The sequence below is a fragment of the Gambusia affinis genome, linkage group LG17, assembly GCF_019740435.1.
Source record: "Gambusia affinis linkage group LG17, SWU_Gaff_1.0, whole genome shotgun sequence".
Lineage (NCBI taxonomy): Eukaryota > Metazoa > Chordata > Actinopteri > Cyprinodontiformes > Poeciliidae > Gambusia > Gambusia affinis.
Genome location: NC_057884.1, coordinates 15,213,365 through 15,238,356, shown reverse-complemented (window position 1 = coordinate 15,238,356; position 24,992 = coordinate 15,213,365). Strand labels below are relative to the sequence as shown.

The following is a 24,992-nucleotide window of genomic DNA, read 5'->3' as shown; positions in this document are numbered from 1 at the left end:
ACAGATTATTATGAAATAATATCTGAGACAATTTTATTGCAAGATTTTTTTTTTATTGGCTTTACAAATACTTTCAATATGTCAAATGCAAATTATGCAAGTAAATATAAATGTACAAATAAAAAGCTTTGGTATTGTGACCCCAATTATTGAGTAGTGAAGCAGAAACTGAATATAAATCTGGAATTAAATACTATGATAACAGCAGACAAAAAAAAACAACAAAATGATTAATTGATTGATGAGATGTTGTAACAATAAATAAGTAATGATGGACATTCTGCCCCCTAGTGGTCGGAAATCATCACCTACGGAGCAAATAATGCGTCACTGACAGTGTCTGCTTATTACTGTAATTTGTATTTTATACCACAACAGCACAGTAAATGTATACAATGAATTCATCTAAAATCAGTCATCTCATCAGCCCATCAGCTTTCAACAATGAGACCGCTATACAAAATCAAAACAGCTACAGATTTATTTAAAGGTTCATGATGTAGACTTGGTGCAAACTGCAGACTCCAACACGTTCAAGGAACCCAAATTGGACCTGACAGCTGTTCTCTATGATAAAACAGAAATAGCACAGGTGAACGCACCGGTCGGACGGTTTGGATCTTGACTCGTGTCACAACTGATGAATCACTTCTCCAAAAAAGAGATGAGGCCGGTTTTGGTCCGGCGAGCCTTCTCTATGCTCTCGTACGTCGGCGTCCCCAGAGGCAGGTCCAAACGATCGTGCTCAGACGCCATTATATTCTCAGCCTCGCCTAAAGGTCCAACGAAACAAAACATAAATGGAATGCGGCATATGGATGTCGTCTTCTACCCAAACATACGACAGTCACTTTTCTTCTTTAACCCAGAAACATTCAGTAGTTCTGCCTCTGAAAGTCAGTGTGTTTGAGCTGTACTACAATCAATTCTTCTTGCGATTATTTATTTTAGTAACACTGGCTTACGTTTCTGAATATCCTAACTAATTTTTAAGGTTCTTAAACAACATGTGTAAACCTTTGATGCTGTGTCTGTTAGATCTACACAAAAGGTATAAAACTGTTCACTTAGTTTGTTTTTAAAGTGTCGGTTTCATGGATTTTCCAGGCACAGTGACATTTTATAGCATAATCAAGTAACTATGTTACTTTGAGTTGTTATAAATATCAAACATGACTTAAAAGAAATTTTACTCCACAATTTGATGCCTTGAAAATGAGTGTCTGTCTGTGTAAGAAGCTTCGACTCTGTGACATTCCGCTCTCACTATGTCGTCACAATGTTTCTCCATTATGCAGTTTACAACCGTTCTTAGGAGAGCTGGACTGAAAAGTAGTTGGTATGTTGAGCTCAGCAGATTCAGGACAGACAGGAACTTTGTGAAAGCAAGCGTTTAGGCACCCCGAATGGTTGACTGGAGGATTTGTCAAACATCCATGAAAGAATCAATGCAACACTCCAGGCATGTAAATCAAATAGCATTGTAATATGACATAAACCTAAAAAATAACCCATTTATAGAGTACCCTCTCTAAAAAACATTTAAAGTGGTCGTGCCATCCTTCCACCATTGACAAATAAGAGCCTGGTTAATTTTAAAACTCAACAACAGAATGACATTTATGTTCATGACACGTGTTTGTTCATATCTCAACAGAAAAACCCCAAAGAACATGTTTCTACATCTACATCCAAATAGCCTCACCTCTCATCCGATAAATGAGTGTCCCATAGGCGCTGTCCATCTGATAGGCAAATATGAAACCGAGAGGAACAATAGGAGCCAGCATGCCGGGATTTTTTCTTTTAATAGCTCTGAGGATGAACAGACAAACAGAAGCAATGTGTTCACAGTTTTGGCAACGCGTTTTATATTCGTCATCACCCAATATCTTCCTCTCGGACTGTAAACAGTGTGGCGGTTCCACCTCTCACCCTGCTGTTAGTCCCAATGTGGCCACTGTAAAGAAGGAGCCAAAGTATTTGAGAAACTCTCTGGACCAGGCAATCTGCATGGCCATCTGTCTCTCTCTCATCTGGTTCTGCATCAGGATCTGACGCTCCATCTATGCAGAAACACACAAGCATAGACAGATGCACATGAGGAAAGAGGACGTCATCAGACACTTAAATACAAAATAAAATGTGTATAAAGAACTTTGTTAACACGAATAATAAAATAACTTTTAAGTTTTAAATAATTTGGGTTTGGTCCTTTCAGTATTTATCCTCACAGGAGTCTAGATGGAGCAAATCTGTTAAAGTTTAACTTAAAGCCAAAAGGCAAAAAGCTTTACAAAAAAATTAAGTAGTTTTTGTTAAAACCGTTGCTGTTTTAAGGTCAGATAATGATACTGTAATGACCATTTGGCAAAAACAAGCATGATGGGAAGTTATATTTCATCTACAAATTCAAAAGTCTACATGACTCAAGTTTATTGAACTATGTATCCACTGTATTCTTTTATAAAAATAAGTATCCAGGACTAGGTGATATGGCTTTAAAAGAATCTCAGATTATTTTAAAGCCAATTTCTGATCTTAATGGATATGTTTCATTACACTATTTTGTTAAAAAGAAATAATCAAAAATTTCTTTTTTGCAGAAAAATAAATTTTCTGTTAAAATGACAGAAAATTATTTAAAAAATAGGCTTTCAATCATTCCCTCTGTGAGTTGACCAGAATGCAAACGTTAAATAAACAGAAGATATGAAACACGCCTATCAAACAAGATGCTCTCTTGATGCTTTCCTGGCCAACATCTAAACAACTGCACAAACTCAAGGAGTGCATTAGTTAAAAAAAAAAAAAAAAAAAAAAAAAAATCCAGATTTTCCAAAAACTAAATCTTCAAAAAGGATTACTTGATAAAATTGCCCAATCCAGTAGTATCATGTAAAAGGTTTACAGGACAAGTTTCTCTATATTTTTGTATATTTCCCACATTATAAACTTAAAACTAGAGAAAGAGGCAGCCAGTCTGCCATGTCAGACACTGCCAGGGTTAAATCAAGGTGGAGCCAGTCAGTCAGTCCAGGGTCAGGAATGCTGCATCCATGCTGATTAACCTCAGGAAGGTCAAAGCTTTGTTTTTAGTTTCCTGTTTGACACACACACACACACCAGCCTGCGTCCATTTAGACAAATACATGCATCCTGCAGACCCCGACTGAGTGACATTCTCAGTTAAAAAGCCCTTTGTTTTCCAAAAGTGAAAGTGTCAAAGATGAGTTTTTGTTTTCAGCCACCAGGGAAGTGACTCTGACCTGATGATGATTCAAAGCTAGCATTCAGCTGAGCTAACAATGTATGTGAAAATACTAAATTGGACCACTTTCCACAAGCTGTTGATTTGACAAATTTACACTGACAGGTGCATTGTGCAAATGTTAGGCGCAAGAAATAAAATTTCACAATTAACACAAAAAGATTTTCAAGCCATAAGAAACGACATCTAATTTTTGGTGAAGAAGATGAGGAGGGTGCAGGGGGGGAAAGATGGAACAAATGAAATAAATTGAATTTGTAGGAAACTGAGCAAAACAGGGGCGTTTGTTTGAATGAGTCAGAAGCAATTTAATAAGACTTTATGAGGGAGTTGGCTACACTTTGATTCACTCCCAGCATGAAATGTCTTTAACTTGTCAAACGCCAGGCAAGGCCACTCAGTGCCTTCCTCAGGATGACAGTAGGCATGATAAATAGCCTGGCAACCCATTATCAGCCACATCGGTCATTTCGCTCAAACTAAGGTCCTTAGAAAGTTGAACACATTCAGAATCCCGCAAAAACATTCATACACTTTGAATTTCTTCTTTTCTGTTTCATCACAAAAGATGAAACACAAATTTGTGGCGTCCATTAATATTTCACTTCTTTAATTCTAATTTCTTGAAATAAAATCTACAGCAAATAAGTGTCTTTATAAGCAGTAAAAAAAAAAGAGCACTAATTCTAATTTACTTATTAATCCTTGTTAACATCAGAGGTCATTAGAGAAAATCAGGGTACAAAGTAAAAAAAAAAAAAGCCTATAGCTAGATTCCTGTGAATTTGTGGATCTTGGTCGGTGCATTTGTGAATTCTGACAGTTTTAGCTGGCCTAGCCTTTATATGGCCTGGCCTCTTCTCCAGCTCCTTTTGTGTGTTTCCAGCTCTACCTGAACTCCAATTTTTTTCATATGAGAAAACAAAGCAGTTCCTGCTGGTGAAGACATGACGCAATTCTTGAAGGAGACCAGGTGGGTTACTTACAGACTTAAGTAAACCAATGCTAGTTAGCTTTGGCAAACAGAGAAACTACTCGGCAAAGTTAACCTGTAATCATGAGGCCAAAGCGTCACTTCAGGGTAAAATTACAGTCTAAGATACTTACACTCACAAAGCGCAATCAACTCTTAAACTGAATTAATTGTATTTTCCTTAAATACACAGTCGGACTGAATGCTAAGAGTATGATCAGCCACTGTGCGTTTTCTATTATTTTAATCAACAACGGTCAAATGTGGCAAAACAAAAGTCCTACGCAAAGAGTTTCAGGAAGTCTTGAGAGTCTGCAAAGGCAATAAACATACAGATGCATCACCAGTTCTGACTGTGAGTGGTTCAGTCTTTTCATTACACTCTGTAGGAAGAAAGACAACATTTATTTAGGTATTCTTTTTCGAAAGTAATGCTTAAATACATACAAACACTCTCAATGTTGCAGAGCAACAGAAACGTCATGGAATCAGTCTAATATCATGCAAAGACTTCAGAGTTATAAAATATATAAATAATCAAAGTGTCCAAGAGAAGACAAGAAGTCATGAAGGGAAAAGATATGTTGATGCTTATTTTTTTCTGGCGCATTCTATTTCTATATAAAAATCTGAAATGTTTTATCTTAATTAACTTTGCATCACTTCCAAATATTTGACAAACTGGAGAAAAGTTTTTCACAATCCTACCGTAAACCGAGAATACGCGTTTATGTAAATCAAACAGAAATATATTTATAGTTAGGTCAGAGTTTGACACCTTTTCAGTTAAGTGTCATTCTTAATCCTCTTTGATAATCTGGAGAGTTTCAGTTCGATCAACATTCCCAATGATGGATAGAGCAGGTGCAGAAGGCAGAAGGCATTACAAACAGCTATAATGGATAAAACAGAAATATTTATAGTACAAATATTTACAGTCTTAACAAAAAAATGGAGGAAATAGCCAAAACAGCTTGAATTAGTCCAACTCAGGTAGTGTTGAACAGATGCAAAACAAATACCTTTAAGTGCTTATCTTTTACAGATAGTTTCAGTATTGATTTTAGGTCTGGACCAACAGCTTGGTTAGTTCACAACTTGTTTTTTTATGAATGTTAACTGGAAATATCTATGTTCTAGAAACCTTAAAGATTACAAGATGCAGTTCCTTCAAAGTATCCATATAAGAATTACACTTTACAAGTTTCCATAAATTTATGGCAGACATTACTACAGCGGGGAGTGTTCAAATATGGAGTTTGGAGTAAATAGATAATGGATAGAAGGAAGGAAGCAAAGAAAAAAAGTTAGGAGGACACAAAGAAGGGAGGCAGGATACAAGGTGATAAAAGGAAAGACAACACAGAGGGAAGGAGGAAGAACACAAGCAAAGACAAGAAATAAAATTATGAATGAATGAAGAAAAGTAAGAGGGAAGAAAACAAGGATAGAAAGAATAAAGGACACAGAAGGAAAGAAGAACACAAAGGAAAAGGTAAACAGTGAAGGAAGTGAAGAGAGGTAATTTGACAGGAAGGATGACACAATGAAAAAAACCAAAGGGAGGACAGCAGGTAACACAAAAAAGACAGAAAAGAAGTAATGACACAGGGGAGTAAAGACAGCAGGACACAAAAGAGGAAAGAAGGAAGTTATCGTAAGGAAGCACATGAGGACGAAACTGAGGAAGGAAGAAACAAAGAACAGAAAAAATAAAGGAAGGCTAAGAAGAACATTTACAAGGATAACAGGAAAGACAAAAAGGAGCACGAATCTTAGAAAACATTTAGTCTGTGGGAAATGAACAAAATCTGGTAATATAAATAGCTTTACACACCCATATTTTCATTGACCATACTTCTCCAGACTTGAGTTACAAAAAGTATACTTTAGCAATGTTTCAAACGTTAGATGAACTAAATAGTTTACATCGAATAAAGCCATTAGTCACAGTTACACTTACACAAGAGATCCCTAGAGGGAAACATGGCCATTCAGATTGAAGGGCTGACTATCATGACTGTGATCTGGAAATGACTGAAGGTTTTAACTGTGTTTTTTTTTTAGGAGTTTCAGCAGAAAGTTTCACACCTGTGTTAAATCTGAGATCAACACTTGGAATCCACTGACAGCACCTGCGACACGTGCTGACCGCTCCGATGACTCATTCCAGGAAGTGGGAACTTACAGCAGCGCTAGAGCCAAGAGCTTCGATAGTGAGAAAAGCTCTCATTACCAAAGCTGAGTAACGTTTCAAAGCAGAAACCCGCTGAGGCAGAAACTAATACAAGTCGATGGTTCTAGAAAGTGATGATGGTGCACATTAATGAGAACAGAAACCATGAAATGACCCAGGTACATACATTACACCCAACTGTCAAGTAGAATTCTTACTGATTTTTCGTCAAATCTGAAATAGATTACAAAGACTAATTTAGGTAAACAAATTCAGTCACTGCTCAAATAACTGCTTGGTAAAAGTCAATAAGGAGCTTATATGGGATGAGGTCCAGCTAGCATCTTTTTGATCAAGATTCCCCAACTTTGACTTTGTGTATGTTAATGTCTAAATCCAATATGTGTTGGTATATTCTGTTGCCATATATCCAAATAAATCTTAATTCTCCTAACATGTTTCCTTCGCATGCAGTCTAGCCCTTAATTATTTATACCACTTACAGAATTAGGTTTAAACTAACATTTTAATTTCACCAGCATGCTCCTTCTAACTGGAAGCAATATTAATATTTCAAAGTGGTTCAGCCAGAGTCCTAAAGTAAATCTGTGGAGGAAGCTAATGATTAGGGTGATGGCAAGGGGGTCTTTCTGTGCCCTGAGTTGTTATAAAGCGAATAAAAGATTTTTCCATTGATTGTCAATGGAAAATCTTATTTTAGACCTGTTTGCAGATAAAAATTAAGTAAGTGGTGAGTAAAAGGCACTCATTTTACAATGTTTTAGTATTAGTTATCTTTTCTAAGTCATTCAACTCCTTTTAAAGTTCACATGTGGTTAAACTTGATCAAGCCAAAATTACTGAGCAACCTCCTGATACCAATTATATTTATTGTCACATAACCACATGTTCTTGCAATACACTGTGAATATGATTATGGAATCTTAATCATTGTGAAGTGTGTCATCACCTCAGGAGCTCATGTATTTGTAGGTGTAGGTGCTACTTGTTTTGAGTGTGTTGTTTGACTTATATGCTTCTGCTTCCCCTCCCAACAGCTGCTACAGTGAAGTGTGAATATCTAGGCTGATTTGTGATGATTTCTGCACATTTTTTTTCTCAAGCTTTTGCCCGAATTTGATTCAGCCTGAAGCCCTTATAAATGTCAGTGAGTTCCTGTCTTGGATTTAGCTTCATTGTCTTCTCACTTTATCACCTTCAGACTGGATTCATGTCTCATTTCTTCTTTCCACTTTTTCTTCACTGGTGTTTCCAGTCACTGTCTCGGCTTGTCTGGCCTTTCTCAAAACCACTCTGTCATGCTCCGTGATGTCGCCAGCGTGCAGAATGCTCTTCCTGTTTCCAAGAACACATACTGATCTAAATTCTCATCAAAGTTTTCAGCACAACTAAGTCGTCATCAAGTAACACCATTCCATATTTGCTGGCACTGTTGGTAAAGAGTTCAGAAGAAAACCCAACTTTTATTGCATCATCATTCATTGAAAGAGTTAGAAAAGTCCAACGTTTATCTTGAGAAAATCCATTGAGTGTTATAAGACACTGGTTCCTGCTGTGAACAAGCCTCTTCAGATCAGTTCTGACATGTCTTTTATGTTTGCCTCTCTTCAGCTCACCCCACAGGTTTCTTATTGAACTTAGGTCATGGTAGGATGCTTTAAACTTCGTGTCTAAAGAAGCATTAGAGATCTAATAATGAGCTAATTTTGGGTTTTCTTGTGTGAAGCAACCAGCTATTCAAAATGCTCTAAAATATATAAACGGCCATTAAGCCACGGACTTTAGCAATATTCCAAGTCTATTTGGATGGGAACAGGCCCACAGCATCACAGTTCCTCCTCCATATGTGCTTTGGACGCTTTTCCACATAGTTGAAGTGGAATTGTTTTTTTTCCTGCACAGCCTTTTATTTTATGTAATCACTTTGAACTGATTTGCTGCTGAAATGTGCTGTGCAGATAAACTTGACTTTAACTAGAGTTATTCTGGTTTGAATACATTCTTCAAGGAGATTTAGAGTACTTGTTTGGGGGAACTAACACTCATATTAGGACATTTAAAGTAAGTCAGGCAAACTGCACCAGAAACGATCTTGATCTAACCAAACCTGTCGACTGCAAATGTACAATACAAGAATTGTAGGAGCGGATACGATAATCAAATACCTTATCATGAAAAGCACATCCAAAAACACGTTTAATTTTAAACGGTAAACACAAAGAAAATCCACAAAACCCCACGGGGTTCATGCCGACTTCACCAACAAGGAGATTCCAACCAACAACCTTTTACACTTGGCCACTGCACCATCACGCTGCCCTCTCGTCACAATCTAGCACATGCTCAAAGAATACAGAACCAACTCAATGAAATTCCTGGAGAGATCCCATTTCAAGGAGGTTTCTCAGTAAAATGTGAGCAGAAGTTTACTCTCTGCAATTGTGGAACTCAGTTTCCGAATCCTCTTTGTGTAACTTCTCTACTGGAATTAAGTTGACATCTACATGCTGTCACAACCCTACGCAGAGGCGTTCTTCCTCTTTGGCAAAATTATTAAAAATAATACAAACCAGTTTCACCATTCCTGCAAAGACTGAATATAAGACTGAATATAATAATAATAATAATTATATATATATATATATAAATAATATAATGAATGGATATCCTAATAGAACTCTAAATATCATCGACAAACTAAAAAGTTGCAAGGCTGATGTTCTGCACCTCTCTAAAAAGAAACATCATTTTGAAATGAAAAAAAAAAAGTACATCAGGGGAGCAAAACATGGGCAGCTTTTCAAAAGGAATCAATCTGGGATCTAATATCCAGTGTTCTTTATTTTCAAATTAGTTAATGTAGAGTACAAGGCAAGACCTTGGATCACCTCCAAGCTCACATTAACACAAAATATGGTAGAGAAGAACTAGCAGCCAAATATTTTTCAGAAAAAAGACAACGCCTACGTCATTTCATTGCTTGCATTAGCTTTAAAGGCATGCGTCAGAAAAATCAGACCAATATCCAGTAAATGTTATGGTGGGTCTCTGGAGGCCATTATTCAAACACAATGACTGCGTAGCTTTGACTTAAGGCAACAGCAAGACAGGGATCAATTAACCATGACCGATGGGACGTAAAAAACAGACAGAAAGACATCTTTGACATCTTAATGCAGGGGGAAGCAACAACGTAGCTTTGTGTAGACATTTTAAAATGACAAGGGTCACTCTGACTTTTTCAATTAAGCAAATTAAATTTCAAATGCAAAAAATAAAGTAGTTAAATTATTTCATATAATTGACCAGTAAGAGCTCTCACCCTCAGTGACCCAGGACATTTTTACTGAATGTTTCATCTACTCCACATTTTTATTAATTTTTTTTTTTGCATTGCTTAAAGTGCACAATTAAACTGTATACAAGGTGATTCTGAGTGTGAACTATAAAAACCGAAAGCAGCTAAAGACAGTTGGGGCTATGAAACAATGCAGAGCCACTTCAGTAATGCATAAATATGCATCTAATATCCCTCAATGAATCATCTTCAGGGCTCAGATGAGGGTGGTGTGAAATTCAATTGCCAAACCTTTGGCATCACTGTATTGTGTTGTATTAGTCATCATCTTCCACGTTTAAAGCTGAAAAAAACTGAGAGGATTTCAGGTGCAGACCACAGAGAGACCCTATTGGGTCTAAATTTTATAATTTCATTGACATTATGACACTCACGAATCCCACCTGCTGCTCGATGGCTTGCAGGCATGAATGAATCAAACAAAATTATCTCTAATGGAGAATAAGGGTGGGGAGGGGAATAATATTTTTGCTTGACTTAAAAAAAAACCATGGAACAACAAAAAATAATAATGAGAGCAATAAAATCCTGTTTTCGCCAGATGGAAATACGAAAAAAGCTTTGAAACGGTGGATTTGTAACTCATAAGAAAACAGAAATGCCCGACGGACATGGCAGGTTAGTGTTTCACTCTGATGTATGGATGTAACATCTACCCAAGTATCCATGCTGTCATATTTTGAGTACATTATTTAATGAATCCAGGTATCCATCCTATCCTGGAAGGCATTTGCATTAATCTCCCTTTACTCTGCTATACCTAAATAAAATCTAGAGCAACGAATAAGCTCCTTCATTTATATTTCTTATTTTAGAAACAATGGTGCAATAACAGAATGATTAAAACCAAAGAACACAGACAGGTAAGGAATACATTTTCATAGGCAATTATAAATGGTCTAGGTCAGGGGTGTCAAGCTCCAGACCTCAAGGTCCACTATCCTGCAGATTTTAGATGTGCCAGTTTTTACAGGTACAAAACACTGGAATAAAATGGCTTAATTACCTCCTTCTTGTGCAGAGTCTTGCTAATGACCTAATTATTCTATTCAGGTGTGGTGCAGCAGAGGCGCATCTAAAAGTTGCAGGGCAGTGGCCCTCCATGACTGGAGTTTGACACCTGTGGTCTAGGTCAGACCAGTGTCTGGAATTGGGCATCGAGGACTGGAATTGGGAAACACTGGTCTAGGTCAGTGTTTCCCAATCATTTGAATCAGCTGTTCTGGTATAGAGGCACACCGAAAACATGCAGGCAGGGGGGCCCCGAGGACTGGAATTGGGAAACACTGGTCTAGGTTATAAAATTTTCACCTCTGTATCACATCCAACAGCTCTGTGGAAAGAGCAGATGTCTTACAATCTGAAAGTTCTGGGTTTAATTAAATTTCCTCATGTCACATGTGCAAATCAAACTGTATATTGGTATGAATGTGCGACTGGTAAATGTGGCTCTAAAGTGTTTTATAAATTCAGCCCATTTACAACTGTTTCAACAGTAACAGAGGCTTGTTACCTCATGAGTGAGTATCTTGGTATTAAAGATGTTTATTAAACGTTTTATTGCAGGTTTGCAGAAGGTTTGGTGAAATATAAATCAAAGGTTTCAAAATAACATCGTGTTGCAGGCCCTGCCCATTCTTATTCAGTTACTTTCAGACATAATGTCTTGTCTCCTCCTTGAAAAGATATATCAGAATAGCAGTGACAGACATGCTGAAACCTAGAACTCAGGTTTCTCATCTGTCTTTTTAGTCAAATACTGCACATGTGGCTCATTTATAAGACTCATTTTTTTGTTTCACAATATTGAAAAACACTTAGATACAATGGACTTTATAGCTAATCAGTTTAACTCATGACCACAAACCTGAAGCAGTCCACAATGTTTTTAATTAGTGAACTGATGCATCTGATTAAAAATGTAACAACCAAACTCCTTTAAAGTACACTACCAGCTTTTAATGTTATTGGAGTCACTTTGACTTACCTGCAACCGTGAATTGTGAAGCATGAACTCCTGCTGCTTTTGTAAGTTTGCATCCATGGATTTAGACATGAGAAAGCCCATGTTTGAAACTGAGAAGTAAAACATAGAGAAAGACAAAAGGTTATTCTGCAACTGAAACAAAAGCAACAACTTTGTTTTCATATTATAGTGACCTTGCAGCCTGTAGCTGCTCTGTTATTACAGTCTGTAGCCTATCCTTTAATTAGCATGGGGCTAACTAAAGTTAACCCAATGCTTAAATGCTAACTTTAGTTAGCATGGGGTTCACTAAATCCCATGTTATAGTTAACCAAATAAGCAAATATAAGCATATTCGCTTATAATAGCATTGTTTCTATTATAAAATCGAATAATCTGCATCGTGCATTGCTAAAAAGCTTGAGATAGTTTCATACATGTTTGTTTCAGTTAACTCAGGAAACAAGTGAGAGGAGCTAATATGGCTAACCTAATTAAATAGCTTATTATGTTCCTCCTTAAAGGATTTCGCTTTAACCCATTACTTTTAAGTTTTGGCTAACTATAAATACAGGTTTTACATACCTATAATACTTTGAAATGTAAAAGTAAGAGGAACTATATTGCAAAAAGAGAAACATTCAAGGATGTTTATGAAAACAAAAGCAACGTGAGCTGCAGTCCTAGAAACGGAAGTTTATTAATGCCGTACTTCCGGGGAGATCTTCAAAATAAGTTACATATTATTGTTTTTATTCGTTAGTTCTTAATTTAGAGATGTCAGTTTTATAAATAACAAAAGCTATTTCTTAGTTTCTGCACAAATTAGAGTTAAAGGTGGATTAAATGTGTTTGCCAGCTGCTGTTATTATTTTCTGTGCAGCAGTGTAGAAACACTGCTGCACAGAAAATAGAGAAGACAAAGAAATGGCTCCCTCTGTTGAGAAACAAGGTTTTAAAGATTATAGAAAAACCCCCCAGAAGTTTTAATTATAAGAATTCTTTTTGAAGTTAAAAATCTGAACTAAGAACCTGAAGAATTTTTTTTATATATATGTATATATTTCCAGAAATGAGGAAGAAAACTAAATAAAAAAGCTGAAGATTTGTAGAATTTCTTGCAAGTCACGTTTTACACTCTATGCATTTTATGGACATATATTCAGGCTAAAAAAGAAGACTACACCCTTTGATAGTTAAATTTTTTCTAGGCATTTATGTATTAGAACATAATAAAATTAATTTGTTCTCTACCTACATCAAGAGTGAAAACACACAAATGCTTCCATAATTTCAACATTTATTAAAGATTTACCCTGTAAGTATGTCCTAGATTCATCCAACTTAAGCTGAATACTTTTTTCTCCTTCAATTCTTCCAGACAAAGCAAAGCCAAATTTCGTGGTATCTCTGTCTTATGTACTTTAACTTTCACCATGTTAAGGCGAGACAGAGAGGTGACATAGACTTTAGCGCTTGTCTTTTTTATCTCTCTCTTGGCTGCACAGTTGGCTCTTGAGGTAAAACCATTAGTCCTGCGGTCTTATTTCTTTTTTTTTACTTGTGAATATATTTATACTGTGCTGTGAGCACTTCAAAGTTCTTCTTTGTGCTCGCAAACTTGGGCAATAAGTTCCTTCTGAATAATGTTTCTCTATGTAGAATGATGGAGTTTTTGATAGCTTGTTGATGATATTATAACCCTTCCCAAATTGATGGGTAGAAACAGATACTTCTCTAAAGAAATTGCTGATGTCTTTCCACCCTGTTATTTTGTTCAGGTACTCGCCTATGTATAACACTTAGGTGTTCTTACTTTTTTATGATCAGTAGATATTGTGAATTTGATTAACAGCTCTAAGCGGTTACCTTCCCGTTTACATCCTGTGGGAACAAGGAGGACTGAGTTCTTCTTAAAATCTTTTTGTTTAATACATGCAGGCACATAAATATATGTTGTGTGTTTCGCCAGTGCTTTAAAATTATAATTCAAATATTTTCTTCAGACTAACCAATTTTTTCGAGGATAACCCAGAAACTTTAAGATTGACTTACCTTTCACTGGGACCGCAAAAAAAAAAAAAAAAAAAACATAAAAAAATCTTACCAGAGCTTTTTCTGGTAACATTATTTAACATTAACATCTGAATTTAGCCAAGGAAGAGAAGTTTCCACACAAGAGTTTTCACCCATCTCAGAAATCCTTCTTGTTTTGACAGGTATCATTTTGCCTTAAGTCACAGGGGAGGTAGCATTAACAACAACAGCTTTCCAGGAGATGCATTGAAAAATAGCAAAGGATTTTAAACTCTGAGATAACATTAGAGCTGCTAAAATCAGACACAGACTATTACTACCAGACTGGAAGGACATTTGTTGTGTACCAGCATGCACAGGAAGAAAAGAAAATCACTGGCAAACCCACAAAATTTTCCCCAGTCACATTGTAAATATATTATGGCGATATGTGCCAGAGATGAATAGTTAAATTATTACATATCTTTCTTACAGGACAGGTGGGAATTCCACTTGGCTGGCAGCAAGGCTGGGGATGGAAACTCAGGGTTATTTCAATTTTCTTTTTTTTTTTTCCTTCGGAGATTACATCTTGTGAAAGTATCTGTATTATGTTGGGAACATTGTTGTTGTTCTGGATTGTACTTTTAGAACAACATTTGCATACAGTGCTTGAAAAACCACAAATTGTTAGCGACATGGCACAATATACAAAAAAGAAACAGAAGACAGCTATAAATCAACAAATTATTTATTCATAAAGTAACCAACAGTTTTACCTTTATCTCTTTAAACCAGGGATCTAGATATTTTATTCAACTGTTCTATCTGGTTTGTCTAATTTATTTATTGGTCGTTTTGGTCATTTACCTATTCTAGCAGTTCTCATGTTTTTCTATTCAACATTTCGACAATCAGTTACTTTCAGGGAACAAAATACATTTGTGCGGCGGTAGATTTGATAGAGACAGAAAAAGATACGTTGACTCAACTTTTTAAATAAACATGAGTCAGTTACTGGCAGCAAGATAGCTACTTAATTTTCATACTGTCTCTGACAAAGCACTATCCCTCCTCCATAGGCGGCTGCTCACTGCCTATCAGCTGGCTGACCCTTCGTTACAAAAAAGACAAGTCAGCTATTTAGAAATATAGATGGCATAAAAACAGAGTCATGATGAGAAAACTACAAGTGCACCATGCACCCATGTGGTATTTCTATTACCAAGTAATATTCTACAAGCAGGACCTCAACTTAAGTAGCTGGTTGACTACCAGAGCTGATAGTTGAATATTAATTTGTAAAGTCACCCTGATATGCTCCCGGAGTTACTGTAACCTTGTATATTTACCTAGTCATAAGACAAATTGAATAGTTTCACTTTTGAGTGAGTAGTTATTAATACTGTAATAATATATGAACATTGAAATTAATGTCTGTGGTAATTTTTGCTTTAGTTTTTAATTCTTCTATGTTACTTACTGTTATTGTACGTGAGGTTTTTTTTAATAAAACCTCACGTACAATAACATTTTTATTATGTTATTTTACGTGCGTTATAATTTGATTCACGGTTTATTAAAGACGCTCCTGGTTGCTCATGTTGGTGAGAAATTATGGTTAAGGTCTTGTTAAAACAAAACAAAAACAAAACCAAAACCGCGCCGTCACTCTTACGGTAATAGTGACTGATTTGACTTTTAAAAAAGTCTTTGTAATTAGGAGAATCCCGAAACCCCACACGAGAATGTGGGGAAAAACAGACGGTATAAAACACACACACCGAGTCAGCTGGGATTCATTTGTTCACGCCTTCACAGTTCCTGGACGTTTTTTACGCTGTTGTTACAAACTACAGACTGCAAAGAGCTCGACACGTTGATTAGGAAGTACAGCCAATTACAGTGGAAACTGCGCTTCTTCTACTCGTTGTCTATGGTAGGTCCTCCATATTAAAATATGTAATTTGTTCTTTATATCTAAATATTTTTAAAAAGAAACCGGTTTAAATACTTCTTTACAGCACTTACTTACAGTTTTTCACATAGTATGTAGTAATAATACTATTTGTGAAGTCGCTGATGTGCAAAACGCCTCGTCTTTATTCATGTGAGTTGTTAGATAAAGCCATGCCGTGTGGGTGTGTTTCTTAAGGAGGAAGGGCCTCGTCTTTATTAAAAGCGCCTGAAGAAATTATAGGAGCATTTAAGACGTGAAGGAAGAAGGAAGCAGCTCACGAAAATATAAAAGGCTGATTGTATCAATCTGTAGGTAGGACAGCAGTTTGAGTATTACTCTCTTTTTAGCTTTCAAATTGTTGCTTTACTTAGTCAAGATTAATAGTTGCAGGTACCTTTTATTCATATAGTCATACTAAAGTTATGCAAGGCGAATATTTAAAGATATATTTTAGTTTAAAAAAAAAAACCTTTTGTCTGTCTATTTTTGTAGCTTAGCTATAGGGTTAATTTAATGTATGCTTTACCCCACGTTAAAAAAAATATTTTTAAATGTTAGTTATTTGTTTTGTTAATACTACAAACATTTGTTTTTTTTACAAATCTCTTTTTATGGAAACTGCAAGCATAGCATGTGTTTGTAAATTGCTCCATGATAATTTATCTAGGTTTTTCTGCTGTCTTTATAAGTCTGGAAAAGTAGAGGATTTACATTTACATCTCAACTTGATTTTACTATTAAAGTATTTTGAGTTTTCAAAAATTAAAAAAGCAATGATACCACCTGCTAATTGAATGCAGGTACCAACTTTTACCAACTTGGCATGTACCAAGCTTTAAAAAAGTCTGCGTTAACTGTCTAATAGTCCAGTTTTGCTTGCCAAAGCAAATTTCTGGAAGTCATAGGTGGTAAGCACTAAAAACGTCATACCGTTTCAGTGTTACTATTTTGTACAATAATTCGTAAAACAGAGTCATGACAAAACCGGACATGACAGCTCACTGTGTGAAAATATTTTGCTGTTGCCATTAGTTCTTAGTTATGAATCATTCTGCCGAAGAAATATGATGTTATCCACAGCTGAACACACATTTTTATATTTTTTGTGGTTTCCTGATGTCATCTAAAATAAATAGCCAGACAAAAGTAGGATTACTTGCCACAGTAAGAGCTTAGTCATACTTAGGTCGGTGATAAAAAAAAAAAAAATGTATGTCTTAGCATCATGTGTTGTTGATGATCAGTGTCATGCACTGCAAAATTGTCAGCTGACCATCATCTGCAAAGTGACTTGTGATTATCTGTGACCAAACAGTTTCAATATTTTGTTTACACTTTTTATTCATTCTCAGATTTCAATGGACTTGGTCATTGTTGTAGCTCTTGTAGTTCTGCAAGTGTCCCTGCAGCCATCTCTTGCAGGTGGGTAGTAACTATATATTTGTGAAACATGAGGAAAGCTTTCTATTTCAATTTGACACACAAGCTAACTTAAATCTGCAAAGCAAGCTTGGTACTTAAATGAATCTGAGGTTTAGTGTGTGTATGCTATGCATTTTGTTCAAGTTTATCCTAAAACATCTACTACACATTATTGTCTTGCAGCCTTGTTTACAGTGGAGGCAGAGCACACTTCATATAATTCTGAGTATGGAGGAAAGGTTGTGATGGGCTGCAGGTTTTCTTCCAAACCAGCAAATCCTCAAAATGACCTCAAGGTTACTTGGCACTGGGTGGACGGCAGTACAGATCAGGAAGTGATACGGCTAGTAGACAACCTGGAGAGCTCTGCATCTTCAAAGTTCAAGGGTCGAGTGAAGCTTCTCACTGATGAACTGAAAAACAACTGGGCAAAGATACAGGTATTTCTTTTCTTTTTATTTATTCACTTAATATGAACAATAGAAACACACAGCTGTGTTTGTATTGTATTGACCAGATACGTTGTAGTTTAAGGATTATGGCAAACATGCAATTTTTTAATGCCTGGCCACAAGAAGCTTTTCTCTGTTCAAAAAGAAAAGAAAATGTTTCTAGCACCGAATCAGTTTCCTTTAACCAGAGTTCACATAACAATTGTCAGATGACTGATGAGACAGTTGGGTAATTTTTTATGACACATGTTGCTTGCCTGTTTGAACTTGCCAACACATTTTATGCTGCCAACAATAACAGACATTGAAGTTTGTTCTTTCTCAATCCTGTTAGGGCAATATGTGCAATAAAAATATGTAATACAATTTTGTGATCTTGTTTTGTTGTATTTCATTAAATGCTTAGAGACAGAAGTAGAAATGCAGTGATGATTCAAGTTCAATTGAAGTAGTTTGTCTTATGGCACATATTTTTTTCCCCCCTTCCATCTCATTTCAAAGATATCAGGTCTCGGGATCACTGACTCAGGGAAGTATCAGTGTTTGGTTCAAACGAAAGAAGGGACCGATTATAAAACTATAAATTTGTCAGTTGGAGGTAAGATCACTCTTTGAGTCTGTTACGATGTGCATTTTTTGTTCATTACCGCAGAGCTTTGTTTCCAGGAATGGTCTTGCTCAATGACTGTTGCACATGGTCATTTCTGGGCAGTTAAAAGTAAAACTAATTTTGAAAATGAAACTAAACCCATCACTGGCCAGTTTGATAGAGAAAAAGGCAGAGACCTTTTCAGATGCAGTTCCTTGCAGAGGTTTTCACATACCTAAAACATTTTTAGACTTTGATTTTGTTTGATCTTTTGAGACAAAAAAGTGCAAACGTAGGCAAAAATTTACAAAGTTTGACATCTACTTTGATCCAGTGCCTCCAAAACATAAATGTGCTTTAATTTATGCCAATCCATTATATCTGAACCCAAACACAACATTTGAATTCTTATTTACATTATTTATTCTAATAAAATGTCGCTAATCTTAATTTTTTATTCTTTTCTAGCACCATATCACTCAATCTCAAAACAGATTGAGAGGACAGCAGAGGGGGATAAAGTGGTTTTAACCTGCCAGTCTGAGGGATACCCTCAGTCTCCTGTTGTGTGGCAGGATGGGCAACTGCAGAGTTACAGTTCCAACACCACAACTACAACAACGCCAGACGGTCTCATTAAAGTCGTCAGTCAGATTGAAGTCAACTCTTCAGAGAAAACAAAATACACATGTAACTTTACAAAAGACCACTCATCTGCAACATTTCACATTCCAGGTAAATTCTTAAAATTTGTGATTTATTTTATTTTTTTTAATATAGTGCTCAAAGAGCTTGCTTCAGAAAGGTACTAAATGGCAAAAGAATCAATTCAAAGTTGAAATGTCAGAAAATTTACTGTCTCTGCAAATCAGCAAGAAATTATATCTTCTCCTTTGTGCTACTTCAGTTTCCTGTTTTGTTCATGCTTTCCCCCCTTTTGTCAAATCTTAAATTAACTCTCAGGCTCCCTCAAGTCGATATGAAAGCAAAGTTATCTTTACATCTACATACAGTGGCAAAGAGATGCAAGAATTACCCCTTCTTTTTACTGAAACTGTAGGTGTTTTGGAACAATTCAACATCGTGTAGGGTGCTGAGAAAAGAAAAACCTTTAGATTTTTTTTTTCTTTGGCTATATGACCTGCTTTTTAGTTTCACTGGAAAGTATATTCTTTTTTTTCCCCCCATTTTTTTCTCCGAAGAGTTTTTGCGGCACTAGTGGCTCGTATTTTTTGCAACAGTAGGCTGGGACCGGGAGTCGAACCCGCGACGTCCACGTCGAGGACTAAGGCCTCCAAACGTGGGGCGTGCTAACCCCCAGTGCCACCACAGTGCGCCCCATGGAAAGTATATTCTAAAAGATTGGAGGGTAATTTTAGTCTTTAGGGGACCGAACGTGATCAGCTTAAAGTAGAGAGGATCCAGTATTCTTTAGGAAACAATGAAAACCAACTACAAAAAAAGTAAAAGTAATCTGGAAAGATATTTTGATGCTCAGCACAAATACTGTTGCATAAGGCTAAACTATTTCTACTTCACAGCGACTATTAGTTTTGCTTTTGCCCATTATAGGGAAGTCTGCTGCTATTTGTCTTTGGTAAATTTGGTTCTTTCCAAAGTGGTTTTTAAAAAAAACATCTGTGGACATAAACAAAAGGTTTGTCTGAGATTAATTTTATGTATGATATTAAAGAGGTTGTTCTATATTTTCTCTCTTACTACAGATGATATACCACACCGTCAAGGAGAAAATGACATCCTCATCGTTGTTTTGTGTGTAGGATTAATATTGATCGCCATTGGTCTTGGAGTGGTCATTTACCGACGCCGAAAAGGTAACAGAACCAAAACTTAATGTCATTTGTTAGTATTTTTGGCAACATTACGCTGTCCAAAAATGATCAATTTGTAAAGAAAGATGAAGTCAGGTATGTCCCAGTTAAGGTTTTCAGTCCTTCATACCAACCCAAGTCTTTTAGGAAAGGCATTTATTGATGCCAAGTCCCGGTCGGATACTTTGTTAGAAATAAAGCTGGTGCTTGGAAATTGGTTGGGGGGATTATGGTTGTGTATGAAAAGAAAATTCAGCACAGATTTTTTGTGCTAAACTCTTTCAGAAATCCAACCATTGCAAGAAAAACACGATCCTTAGCAAAACACAATACTGAATACAAACAGGAAGTGTGGATGTATTTTAGCAGCTCACTGCGGCATCAAGAAACATAAGCTCAAACCATTTCAGTTAAGAAAAACTAAGACAGCAACTTGGAGCTGTTATATTGCAAATATACAGTCTTATCTCAGAAGGACTTGCAGCACACAAGTGCTCTTTGGTTTGATAAATTCAAATTGGTACTCATTGCTTATTTGTAGGAGTTAAAAGTGGTGATAGTACAGGGGTTGTTTGGTGTCTACAACATGGGTCATCCGTCCATCCATCCATCCATCCATCCATCCATCCATCCATCCATCCATCCATCCATCCATCCATCCATCCATCCATCCATCCATCCATCCATCCATCCATCCATCCATCCATCCATCCATCCATCCATCCATCCATCCATCCATCCATCCATCCATCCATCCATCCATCCCTCAACCTTGTCTTGGTCGCGGACTACATCCTACTACAGTTTTTTGTTTGTTCTGCAGCTTAGTGAGAAATCGTTGCCTGCGTTTAAAATGTCATCACTAAAGCTTTTTAATTTGTTGGTTTGTAATGCTACTACCTGAAAAGAAAAATCTACTAAAAATCAGACAACATAAATAGCAATATAAATCAATACTAGCTACATATTCTACAGTGTTTAGATTTTGTTAATATGCATTTGTACATTATATTACTGCACCATATAATTCTGACCACTTTTAAGTTTCAGATTACTATACAGTTACTGAATAAAGTATTTGAGAAAATCGGAATATTCTCCTGTTGAGCAACATCTACTTTTTTAAAGGAAGCATCAGTGTGTGCAACAAGCCAAATCTAAAAAAAATAGCTAAGAATTTTCCACATTTGGGAATTTTAAATGACTTTTCAAACATAGATAAGTTGCCAAAGAAAGTAAAACAGAAAGTAATACACAGATAGATCTAGAAGAGATGCATAACAAACCAGTGGGGAAGGGAAGCATCACTGGAGTCTGACTTTCACATTGATTCTTTATTTAGCTTTGTAACTTGCTGCATTGCAAGAAAATTCTGGAGTCTCATGTTTTTAGTGTTTGGCCTAAAAGCTCAAACAGTCTGACATTACTGTCTGTGCAGTTCACCGCATTTTTTATATTCTTCCTGTTCCGGAGCCATGCCACCTAACTTTAGTTCTGTTGCTAAAGAGATTTAGAAAAAGGCTTTGTGGTAAAATCAACAACAACAAAATATTATTTCAATGAGAAATCTAAATCTAAGTTGTTTTTTTTTAATGTATGGCAATGGCAATGCAATTTCCACTTGAAAGAGGAAGTGTTTCTCAAAATGTTTGACGATCTCATGTTTGATTGAGTGCCATTCCTTTTGTCATTTTAATTTAGTGGAATTTCACCAGCATATGACATTTTGTGTTTATACAAGTCATGTGAGCATGACTTTGCTTTTTTTTTGTTGAAGTTGAGGACTTCATGAGTCTGCCTGGAACCACCCTGCTTGGTTTTGCTAAAAGGGAAATTCACAGCTATTTGTGAATGCGTAGGTGCTTTTTTGCTCCAGTGCTTGTTCGCATTGTGTTAGTTTTCATCCAAACTAACACCCTCTTCCCTTGTACACGTATTACACACACTTTCAGATAAATGAACGGGCTAATTTGACGAGAAATCCTGTTTGAGTTACGGGTATAGAAATCTCTGGGTGACTATGTTCAGGAAATGTCAGCATTCTGAGAGATACTTAGATTGTTTTCACACAAAGACTGAGTGTTAACTATGTAAATAAGAGATGGAAAGATAAATGAAGTCATAATGCTCTTGTAATAACACCTTAACATTATCATCCAGCATCTTCCACATTTGTTGGTGTCACTATAAAATGTAAAAATTCTTAAAATAATCACATTTTGTACAGTTGAATACACTCACAAACAGAAAAAGAAGAATCCAAACTTTAACTTTAATACTGAGTTGGAAGAAAAAAAAATCCAAACTTAAGAAATAATTATTTTTTAAAGACACTATGGCTTTTTTCTTGCAGCCATTTCTTAATTTCTGCTTAACTTAAGTACGAGTACTTGTGTTTCACTCTTTGTTTAGTAGAGAAATTGGCCCCTTTGTCACATATTTGTACCTCAAAGTAGAAGGTGGTCATGTTATAGTTCCTAAATACTCTGATCCACATTACAAAGAAAATGGTTACAGTAAAAATTATTCAGCTACATTTAATTGAATTGTTAAGATTACGAATAAATGTGGAAACCAATAATTTTATTAATTACTTAATGTTTGGATTTTTCCTACATTTTCATTGTGAGATTATTATAATGCAACAAAAGATAATTTAATCATTTTTACTAAGGTTAGCATCAAATTTTTTGAAAAGTTTATCTTTTTTTTTCTGAACTTCAAATTCCAAATTTGTTAAATGTGTTGCAAGAGAAATGAATAGAAAGCATTAATTTAAAGCTAATATGTCTTATTTCAATGTAAATGTGCTGTGTTATGCTTTTAGAGGCAGACAGACCATCCACTATTTTTTTTCTTTGTATTCATGCTTTTATATATTTTTATCTAACATTTTGTATCAACACACTAAATCAAAGGTCCCCTTGTTTTATAGGTACCAGAATTCCCAAGACCCGTAGCTGCCTGGCTGGTGATGTGGAGTCCATGTCTGCAGCTGCCTGTAAGTCTGAATAGCTCCATTCTTCTGTACCAAAAACAACTTTACTGTCTTTGAAAGCACCGTTTAACAGCTAAAAAAAAAAAAAAGTCAATTGAAGTCAAATCATTGATATATTAGGCCTGTTATATGTTTACACTAGTAATGATTAAATTAGTTGGTAATTATTAACTCTGGGACTGATTAGCTGAGCGGTTAAATAAGTCCCCTGTTTTCCTGATAATGTTCATTTCCCCTCAGGCCTACAGAAAGACAAAGAAAACGAAGTTGAAGAAGTAGTTATTGCTGAAGGTAAGATGTGACGCTGAGTTACGATACTGTTGTGTTTGATATCTGTCTCTTATTGTCAACAGTGACATGCTCCTCTATCATCATCACTGCCTTTAGGTTCCAGTAAAAGCCTTTAGAATAGAAAACTATCTAAAAGAAAAAAGAAAGAAATGAAGTTGAAATATTGCACTAAATGCATAAAACAAAAGAATGAGCTACTAGGCAAATTCACCCATTTTAGACACAATAATATACAATTATATGTTCAGGAAGGAAATAAAAGAAGAACATTGTTTCTTTTAACATTCTCTTTCAACGAGTTTGTTTTTTGCTGAACGTCCCACAGAGGAAAATCTGAGATTGCATCTGAAAGCTCGTTACTCTGAGTTCTATCTCACTACAAAAAAAATGAGACACATCTGCGAAGTTTCGCTGCCTTACAGTGTGCAAAACAAGTGAGTCAGAGACAGTTTTCCAATCCCATTGAAAAAATAGTTAACTTACTTCCTTTTCAATCTCATTTACAGAAAGCCCAACAACTTGACTGCATTAAATCAAAACGATTCCAAGGTCAACAGATTCTTTCAACCCATACACTGTAGCTACGCAACTGGACTAATTTCTTACCCAAACAATTTCATACTTGTTAATTCAAATCAATATTTTTTCTGTTAGGTATTTTTGCAAATTATACAGATGCCCAAATTTTGCTCACCCAATTTAATATTAATGTATATATAAAAAAGTTGTATTAGACCTTATTTATATTTATTTCTGTTCTGATCCCCATGTTAGCCACTTGACCTACATGGTGAAAGAATGAAATGACCCACACCCAATTAAAACTCCCATTTGTTAGTAAATTAAACTGTCCAGAAATGGATTTTATTAATATTTTACTCATCCTGGTCACACAGTTCAAGGACTTCAAAGCATATAAACACATAAACAGCATATTTTTTCCCCTTGCAACATATGTTATTTTTGAGAAATTTGAGGTGTCCCACATGGCTCACTGTTGGGACTGTTTTTTTTGTACTGGCAGTATTTACATTAGTGTTATGAAACTAAGAGTTTGTACTGATGCCTTCAGCTGGTAATGTTATATAGTTCAGAATTACAGCGCTTCTTTTTATTTTCAGGGAAGGGATGTCAGTGAGACTCCAAGATCTACTCACAAATGCTGGTGAAGTCTTGTCGCCTGAGGAAGGGACTTCCTGGAAGTGGGAAAACAACCGTAGCTGACATCTTGCTCTCATCTTGGACTAATGCTGCTTCTAATTCCCTTGAGGCCAGCTTTTTGCGTCTTCTTATGCATGTCAATTGCAGCACCTGGAAGGTGACTTGTTCCAGGAAGCATGAATGCGGCTCTCTTTTGATGAAAATATATCAGCGGAGAAGTTGAGGACTGTTCTATCCTAGTCCAACAAGACTCTGCTACGACTGAATAAAGAAGGCAGCCACTTTTTCATGAGACTTTGAGGAGGTTTCTAAGTGAAAGAGGATCTTATAGTATTAGTCACATCTTTTACGAGATCTGAAGACAAGAGGGACACTGAAGTGTCAAGTACAATCTGCAAAGTACTGAGGACAAGAGGTGTTGAACAAAAAACATGTTACATTTTTTAAAGAAATGATGGTATGTATAGTTTTTTTAAAGCCCAAATATGCTGCAATGTAAACACATT

The 24,992-nt window shown here is 36.0% G+C and overlaps 2 protein-coding genes across 6 annotated transcripts; one reads left to right on the top strand and one right to left on the bottom strand.

Annotated features, from left to right (window-relative positions):
* Positions 1-31: 31 nt before the first annotated feature.
* Positions 32-12,461, bottom strand: plgrkt (plasminogen receptor, C-terminal lysine transmembrane protein). 2 transcript variants are annotated; one of them, XM_044144221.1, is made up of 5 exons: positions 12,351-12,461; positions 11,787-11,875; positions 1,936-2,066; positions 1,706-1,815; positions 32-773 (listed from the first exon to the last, which is right to left on the bottom strand). In XM_044144221.1, the coding sequence occupies exons 2-5, from the start codon at positions 11,865-11,867 to the stop codon at positions 646-648; spliced, it is 450 nt and encodes a 149-aa protein (XP_044000156.1). In that variant the 5' UTR covers positions 11,868-11,875; positions 12,351-12,461; the 3' UTR covers positions 32-645. The 2 variants fall into 2 exon arrangements, with proteins under 2 accessions (XP_044000156.1, XP_044000157.1); XM_044144222.1 differs by lacking the exon at positions 12,351-12,461 and adding an exon at positions 11,960-11,979 and having other exon boundaries at positions 38-773.
* On the top strand, positions 11,776-24,992 carry LOC122846945 (programmed cell death 1 ligand 1-like). Of its 4 annotated transcripts, none has more exons than XM_044144220.1 (9): positions 11,776-11,827; positions 17,094-17,163; positions 17,347-17,603; positions 18,117-18,213; positions 18,673-18,939; positions 19,929-20,039; positions 22,972-23,037; positions 23,275-23,325; positions 24,447-24,992. In XM_044144220.1, the coding sequence occupies exons 2-9, from the start codon at positions 17,100-17,102 to the stop codon at positions 24,461-24,463; spliced, it is 930 nt and encodes a 309-aa protein (XP_044000155.1). In that variant the 5' UTR covers positions 11,776-11,827; positions 17,094-17,099; the 3' UTR covers positions 24,464-24,992. The 4 variants fall into 4 exon arrangements, with proteins under 4 accessions (XP_044000155.1, XP_044000152.1, XP_044000154.1 ...); XM_044144217.1 differs by lacking the exon at positions 11,776-11,827 and adding an exon at positions 15,598-15,720; XM_044144219.1 differs by lacking the exon at positions 11,776-11,827 and adding an exon at positions 16,000-16,049.

Coding starts and splice junctions, on each gene's coding strand:
- LOC122846945 (XM_044144217.1), top strand. Junction 17,604..18,116: donor ACAACTGGGCAAAGATACAG/GTATTTCTTTTC, acceptor CTCATTTCAAAG/ATATCAGGTCTCGGGATCAC. Junction 18,214..18,672: donor TATAAATTTGTCAGTTGGAG/GTAAGATCACTC, acceptor ATTCTTTTCTAG/CACCATATCACTCAATCTCA.
- plgrkt (XM_044144221.1), bottom strand. CDS start 11,867: ATGGGCTTTCTCATGTCTAAATCCATGGATGCAAACTTACAAAAGCAG. Junction 2,067..11,786: donor TTCACAATTCACGGTTGCAG/GTAAGTCAAAGT, acceptor GTTTCTGCATAG/ATGGAGCGTCAGATCCTGAT. Junction 1,816..1,935: donor ACATTGGGACTAACAGCAGG/GTGAGAGGTGGA, acceptor GTTCATCCTCAG/AGCTATTAAAAGAAAAAATC.